Genomic DNA, 8,282 nt, shown 5'->3' with positions numbered 1-8,282 from the left:
CAGTCAGCATGCCAATTGCATGCTCCCTCAAAACTGGCGAGATCTGTGGCATTGTGATGTGTGATAAAACTGTACATTTTAGAGTGGCCTTTTATTGTGGCCAGCCTAAGGCACACCTGTGCAATAATCATGCTGTCTAATCAGCATCTTGATATGCCACACCTGAGAGGTGAATAGATCATCTCGGCAAAGGAGAAGTGCTCACAGATTGACAGATTTGTGAACAATATTTGAGATAAATAGGCCTTTTGTGTACATAGAAAAAATCTTAGATCTTTGAGTTCAGCTCAAAAAAAAAATGGGGGCAAAAACATTACATTTATAATTTTGTTCAGTGTATAAACAGATTCTCACCGGTTTTACTTAGTTTCAATTCATACAATACAGTATGCAAATATAACATTAATTGCTATAACCATTCATAAATACTCTAGTTTGTGTAATAATAACAACATTTATTGCAAACCCTCCATTGCAGAGTCTTGAAAATAAGTTGAAAATACTCTTTCAAAAGCTCTGCTTCATCTAATTGGTGACATGGTGCGCAATGACAATTGGGTGATGTCCCCTCTTCACTTCCTGTGAAGTGATGTATTGTTGTTCCCTTATTACCTATGCAGTTTGCAGTGTCCTTCGAACCAAACATGTTCAATCCCGGATTGTAATAACACTTAAAATGGCAGAATACCCTGTAAAGTCCACTTTGCAGTCCACTTAAGCCTCATTCAGACTGTCAGCCCAAGTCCAATTTTTGTGCAAACCTGACTGAAATTTAACCATATTTAGATAATGTGAACAGCAATGAACTACATTAAATCCGAGCTATACATTCATATGTGGTTTGCAATCCTATTAAAATCGCATTCCTGGAAATCAGTTTCAATCTGACCGGTCAGATCGGATTTAGTGTAGATTTTTCACATCCTCACACTAGATGTAAAATATGATAAAACATAAGTGTCATTGCAGAAACAAGCTTGTGCTGTTGTGATCCATAAGTCAGTCAAATGGAAAATACAATATACTGCTAGTACTGTAGCTATACGCGTTGGAGATGGCGGCATAGAATGGCAGGATCCAATTTCCTGCATTTCTGCCACTGCTTCACAAGACGAATAATCCAGCGTGATGGCAACTCGTTGACATGTCGTAAGAAAACATCTGTATTGCAAACTGTATCTGTACATTCACATGGGGCATCGGCATCAATGCTTGAGCGCATGTCTGCCTGGCGTTTAAAAAAACAGACGTGATCATTTTTCATTTATCCGCTGTTAACTTTCCCTGATCTTTGCTCGCTGTCAGGTTAATGCATCGTTAATGTTTTCCAGCACACTTGCATATACCTATTGAAAGTTGTGTGTTGTCGCTTGTGTATGGCTGATTGTGTGAAAATGTTGATTGTTGTTATAGTGTTAGTACCGTTGTCACAATGCTTTTTGTTTATTGTTCTTGATATCTTAAAGAGTTTTGAAACATCTTGCCAGAGGACTCCAGTTAAAAATTAGCTGACTGGCTAACACTAGCACATTTACAGAAATGTTGATTAATGTGTTGTCCTTATAAAAAAAATTTGTTTTATTAATGAACTTTTAATATTAGAGGACATTTGAACCTATCATTTGTGACTTCCCTGAACCTTGCTTGCAGTCAATTCTGTAGCTATACAATGAAAAGACGGTTTAGTGATGTGGAGTCCCCGGTTCATTTATACGAGTCCAGTGAAGAGGAAAGAGACGCAGCCCTGTATTCTACAAGTGATGGAGGAATTGAAGATGAAAGAAAGGTGACTCTACATACAAATGATGGAAGGATGAAAGAGGAAAGCGACAAGACCCTATGTGCAAGTCATGGAGGGATGGAAGAGGAACGAGACTCGACCCTATCTATGACAATTGATGGCGGGATGGAAAAGGAAATAGATGCAACCCTACATACAACAAGTGATAGAGGGAAGGAAAAGGAAAGAGACACAACCCTACATATGACAAGTGATGGAGGGACGGAGGAGGAACAAAATTTGACTCTACATACAACAAGTGATCTAGGGATAAAAAAGGAAATAGACACAACCCTATATTTAACAAGTGATGAAGGGATGGAAAAGGAAATAAATGCAACCCTACATACAACAAATGATCGAGAGTTGGAAGAAGAAAGATACACAACCCTACGTAAGACAAGTGATGGAGGGATGGAAAAGGAAAGAGACACAACCCTACATATGAGAAGTGATGGAGGGACGGAGGAGGAACGAAACTTGACTCTACATACAACAAGTGATCTAAGGATAAAAAAGGAAATAGACATAACTCTACAAATGACAAGTGTTGGAGGGATGGAGGAGGAACGAAATTTGACTCTACATTTAACAAGTGATGAAGGGATGGAAAAGGAAATAGATGCAACCCTACATACAACAAGTGATCAAGAGTTGGAAAAAGAAAGATACACAACTCTACGTAAGACAAGTGATGGAGGAATGAAAAAGGAAATAGACACAACCCTACATATGATAAGCGATGGAGGGATGGAAGAGGAAACAGATGCGACCCTGCATACAACAAGTGATGTAGGGTTGGAGGAGGAAAGAGATACAACTCTACATACAACAAGTGATGGAGGGATAGAAGAAGAAACAGATGTGACCCTACATACAACAAGTGATGAAGGGATAGAAGAGGAAAGGGATCTTGATGGAGAAGCAGAACTGGAGATGGAGCTCTCTGATGAAGTTTCTGAAACCGAGGACAATACAGAGTTCGATCCAGACTACCACTCTACTGATGAAGAAGAGTCAGATGAAGAGCCAGAGGTCACTGCTGACACAGAGACAGCTTATCAGTCCAAAAACGGAAACATATCGTGGACTTCAAAAACTCCGCCTCAAAAACAACGAGGGAGATTTCCAGCTCATCGTATCATCAGAATGGCCCCTGGACCAACCAGGTTGGCATGTGCCAATGCCAAAGATATAAGATCAACATTTGAATTGTTTTTCCCAGATGATATTAAACAGATTTTGATTGAAATGACCAATTTAGAGGGAAAACGTGTGTCTGGTGCTGCCTGGAAGAAGCTGGACTGGACAGACTTACAGGCCTTTCTTGGTCTGTTGATTCTGGCAGGTGTGTATCGATCCCACCATGAGGCAATAGGTAGCTTATGGCATGGTGTATCGGGGAGGGCAATTTTTCGTGCTACGATGCCATTGAAAACTTTTCAAGATTTGTCAAGGGTCTTCTGCTTTTACAAAAAAGATGAAAAGCTTGACCAAAAGAAAAGTGACAAACTGGCATTAGTAAGGAACATCTGGAACAAATGGGTCCAACGCCTGCCACTCTTATACAATCCAGGCCCAAACGTCACTGTGGACGAGTGCCTGGTCCGTTTCAGAGGTCGCTGTCCCTTCAAACAATACATGCCGAGTAAACCGGGCAAGTATGGAATTAAAATTTGGGCAGCATGCGATTCCAGATCGAGCTACGCGTGGAACCTGCAGATCTACACTGGCAAAGCTGCCGACGGCAAGTCAGAAAAGAACCAGGGAATGCGAGTGGTCCTGGACATGACAGATGGTCTAGAGGGACACACAATCACATGTGACAACTTCTTCACATCGTACGCCCTCGGCCAGGAGCTGCTCCAAAGGAAAATGACCATGATTGGAACCATCAGATCAAACAAGCCTGAGCTCCCACCTGCACTCATGTCAATGAAGAACAGGACACGATTATCATCCATGTTCGCCTTCACTGATACGCACACTCTTGTGTCCTACTGTCCCAGAAAAAATAAAAATGTGCTTTTGATGAGCACACTTCACAGAGATGACAAAGTAAGTGACAAAGATCACAAGAAGCCAGAGATCATTCTAGACTACAACCACACCAAAGGCGGAGTTGACAACCTTGACAAGGTATTTTACTACTTTGTATTATTTAGACATTTTCTGCATGAAGTGATCTATGTTTAAAGGCTAATTATAGATATTTTTTCTTTATCAATAATCTATTACAATCAGACATACGTCATAATATGTAAAGAAATATCTGTCGCTACTTTGTTTTCTTTCCAAATTTAAAGCCTGGTTTCACAGACAGGGCTTAGACTAAACCAGGATTAAGCCATAGTTCAATAAGCAAATGTAAGTATTTTAACATTAAACATTACTGGTGTGCATCTTGAGGTAAAACAATGGCACTGACATATTTTAAGATCAGTCAGTGGAAGTTTTTTTTTTCAGGGAAGACACTGCAGGCAAAACATTTTTCATACACCTGTTAAGTTTGAGAATTTGGCCTTTTTTTATTTTTTACAAAGTGTTTTTTCAGACTAGTGGTAAGAAAACATTCGAAAGACACTGTTAAGTGTGTCTTTTATAGAACTTGATCTGTGTCAACAGATTTAAATTAAAATGCATATTTTTATAGGCCGTTTTCTCAGAATGAGTTTTTCTCCTACACTGAGCCATACATCTCCACTTCAGTAGCACTTACACATACCAAACATTTTTAGACATTTTAACATTTTACATTTTTAGTCCTGTCTATATCCTGAAGGTTTTTACAGAGGGATTTGTTCACATATAATTTGCTTGATTATATACAACATTTTATTCCCCAAACAATTGTCGAAATATATAGTTTTCTGCCTATTCTAAGTGTTTTCTGATTTATGGAGTGAACAAAAAAAAGATACCCAAAATTCCCTCTGTAAAAACATTTTTATTTTAAATTAAACCATTTTGAAACTGACTTCATCCAGTGTTTAGATTTTTGTACTAGAAATGTATTTAAATTGCATATTTCATTAAGTGCATATTTCATTAAATAATGCCTTATTTGCAGATTAAATCAATTAAATTAAATTTTAGAAACTAGCAATACATTTTTTTCTGCAATTATCAATGTAATTAATCAACTGAGTAAGTAAGGCGATATTTGTTAATTTCTTTACCCTATTCACCTGCAGTGTCTCACCTTAAATTGAAACAGCACAGACTTACATTTTTGTCTTGGACTAGGCTTAAGCTTTGTCTGTGAATCAGGGAGTAAGAACAAATGGTACAAATAAAGTGAATTGAATTGTCAGCTGGTGAGCTAAAGCAATGCTAAGATCATGTGTTGGATTGCCAGGGAAAGCAGTAACTGATAAAATGTAAATGTATACCTTGAATAGGTTGTCACTTTGGATGAAAACATCTGTCAGATGCACACCATGTAAATGTTTTGTTTGTAATTTCACTTTCAGCTTGTTGCCACTTACACCTGCCAAAGAAAGACAGCTCGTTGGCCCATGGTGATTTTCTTCAACATGTTGGACGTGTCTGCCTACAATGCATTTGTATTGTGGACGGAGATAAATCCTTCATGGCACAAAGGGAAAAACATTAGAAGGAGGCTCTTCCTGCAAGAACTAGGGGAAGCTCTGGTGGCTCCCTTCATGAAAAGACGGCATTATGCTCCCCGCACGCCAGCCTCTCAGAATATGGTGATGGAAGCAAGAGCATGTTCTTCTACAGCCAAAAAACCTGGCTGCTCCCCAATATCAAGCCCCAGCAAGAGGAAAAGGTGTCAGGTCTGTGAGGCAAAGAAGGGCACAAAAACTAGTATGATGTGCAGTCAGTGTAACATTTACATTTGCAAGACACATGCTATTATAACTTCTTACTGCTACGCATGCAAGAAGGTTTAAAGGGGTCATATGATGCAATTTCAAGTTTTCCTTTCTCTTTGGAGTGTTACAAGCTGTTTGTGAATAGATAAGATCCCAAAAGTTGCAAAGACTAAAGTCTCAAACCCAAATAGATATTCTTTATGAAAGTTAAGATTCGTCCATACCTAAAACCCCTTGTTTATACGCACCCCTACGTCTATTGATGTGGGAAGATTTGCATAATGCCATAGAAGGCATAACTTTATCCTTGCTGCCGTCGCCATGTTGTGAAGACGCTGTGTGTTTTGTTGCAAAAATTAAAATACTTTGTTTGACCTAACATTTCCGTCACACGCTTGAGGTAGTCGGCCAATCACAATGCACTGAATAGCTGATCAATCAGAGCACACCTCTCTTTTCAGAACGATGAACTTTGTAAAAATCGACACGTTTCAGAAAGGCGGCGCATAGAGAAGAAACAATAATGCACAGTATGTGGAAAATGTGTTTTTTGAGCTTAAACATAAAATTTCATTACAACAAATACCCAAAATTAATGTTCTTTTTAGCAATGTCATATCACCCCTTTAAACAAAACTTGGCTTATATGCTGTTTGTTAAACAGTTTTATAGCACTTATTTTCCTGCTGCTCATCCTAACCCTAACTCTTTACTAACAAGTTTACCATTGCAAAATATATGCCATTTACTTATCTAATATTTTCATTAGTTTACTTCATCAGAGTTACTGAATATTTTTTTAATAAATAAAATTATGTGGGCTATAAACTTATGTGTGCTCTGTGTCTTGTCATTTTAACACTAAGTGTTAATGTGTCATCATTGGAAAAAAAGACATCTCAAAAGAAGTGGTTTTAAAAATTATAACATTGTCAAATATTTGTGTTTCTAAATAACTGTATCTAATATATATCCAAAATCAAAACGTTTCTCTAAATATTACTTTTCTCAAAACTGATGTGGACATAATTATTTCATGTCATTATCCTGCAGTTGTTTCAAATGCATATATATTGTATATATTCCAAATTTTTTAGTTTAATGAAATGTTTACTATATTACATTAAAAAAAATAATCCAGTCATGACTAGGAATAGTCTGTAGTGAACAGTGTCTGATGGTTAAATTGTGTAATTAATTGTATAATTTATTCATGCATTACATATTCGTTTGTAGATTACAAAAGAGATTCTTTTATGTTATACAGTTGCATTGCTCCTTAAATGAGGACTGAGGAACTACCACCTTTATGATTGTTATATTATTATTATATTTATAGATTATATTTAAAATATAAGTGTAAAATATTTTATATTTTAATTTTACCAATTTTGTTTTCTATTTCAGCTGGTATTTCTATAGCCATGTTTCTGATAGTAACACATTATTGTCTGAGCTCCAGGCACTGTATTATGAACATGCAGTCCGTGGCTTTGGCATGCTGATACAATCCTCAATAATTAAACTATTACAAAAGTAGTTATTTGTATGCATAAATGTTTCATTTGCGCCATATTCAACTTACAGATGTTTGTAACTGAATCCGATATTCAACCGCTTCGGTTTACATAAAATATATATATTTTATGTAAAAATATATATTTTAGCCCGTGACCTATTGATTTCAAAGTGTCAGTTTTTGATTGAAATATTGTCGTGTGCATATTAAATAATTCCCTCATAGGGCATTCGGGGAATATCGTAAATATTCTTCAGATAATGATTCCGTTGTGTGCAACATCCAATAGTATCCAGCTGCATGACTTGACTGTGCTTGTGCGTCACCACAGGGCGCATGCGCTGAACATGAGGACTGCTGCTTTACCGATTACAATAATAATGCACACAGCAATTGATTTTGCAGTAAACGACACATGGATGTTTTCGTCTGGATGCAGCGCTCGTGTTGTGTGCTAATCACATGCATCTGTGTTCCTCACGCAGACCGAGAGCTTCTGCAATACACGGGAAGACCAGGAGACCAAAGGACAGGATTTGTGTCCAACACGAAAAGTCTTGTATAAGGTAAGATACACACAAAGCCTGAATTGAATTCCTCACCGACGTTTATTTTTTGCTAAGCGATTTACGAATGTTATGATGCGTTTCATCGTTTTACACCAAAAGAAAACAGCCTACATCTTTTCACAATCCAGCTGCTGCCATTTTGTTCGTTTTAACCCTCTCAGTTCCGTTCAGTCAATGTACGTTAAGCAGGTACAACTTCCTATATATAGCCTACATAAGACCTGGTCAATTTTAACAATTTACATACACATTTGTATTGTCGCTATAAAAAGAAAGAAAAGAAAAATGTTCGCCTTCCCGGTGGAATACAACAGAGCAATTCGTAAACAAATTGTCAAATAAAATCGACCAATAAGGCACAATTTAAGACACAAACAAAGACATGAATGACAGTATAACACAGTAATAACAGGACATTTTTATTAATCGTCCAAAAAAATATATATATACATTTTCCCAACTTAAAAGCAATATAATGTTGTCAGATATCCGATTTGCAGTGATGTCGTGTTTACATGTGTTAAAATGTAACTGCAAATGTTCTGCAAGGCAGTCACAATTTTTAAAACCAGCTG

The 8,282-nt window shown here is 37.2% G+C and overlaps 1 protein-coding gene across 1 annotated transcript; it reads left to right on the top strand.

The window, feature by feature from the left end:
• Positions 1 to 1,813: 1,813 nt before the first annotated feature.
• On the top strand, positions 1,814 to 6,425 carry LOC132127031 (piggyBac transposable element-derived protein 4-like). Its single transcript, XM_059538645.1, has 2 exons — positions 1,814 to 3,919; positions 5,254 to 6,425. The coding sequence occupies exons 1-2, from the start codon at positions 1,814 to 1,816 to the stop codon at positions 5,695 to 5,697; spliced, it is 2,550 nt and encodes an 849-aa protein (XP_059394628.1). The 3' UTR covers positions 5,698 to 6,425.
• Positions 6,426 to 8,282: the final 1,857 nt, after the last annotated feature.

This window comes from Carassius carassius, chromosome 45 (assembly GCF_963082965.1).
Source record: "Carassius carassius chromosome 45, fCarCar2.1, whole genome shotgun sequence".
Classification (NCBI taxonomy): Eukaryota; Metazoa; Chordata; class Actinopteri; order Cypriniformes; family Cyprinidae; genus Carassius; species Carassius carassius.
Note: the sequence above shows the minus strand (reverse complement) of the source record. Positions and strands in the feature narration are given on the sequence as shown.

What these genes read in the sequence shown, in the direction of transcription:
- LOC132127031 (XM_059538645.1), top strand. Translation starts at nt 1,814, where the DNA reads ATGAAAGAGGAAAGCGACAAGACCCTATGTGCAAGTCATGGAGGGATG. An exon ending in GAGTTGACAACCTTGACAAG is followed by an intron (nt 3,920 to 5,253) that starts GTATTTTACTAC and finishes TTTCACTTTCAG; the next exon opens with CTTGTTGCCACTTACACCTG.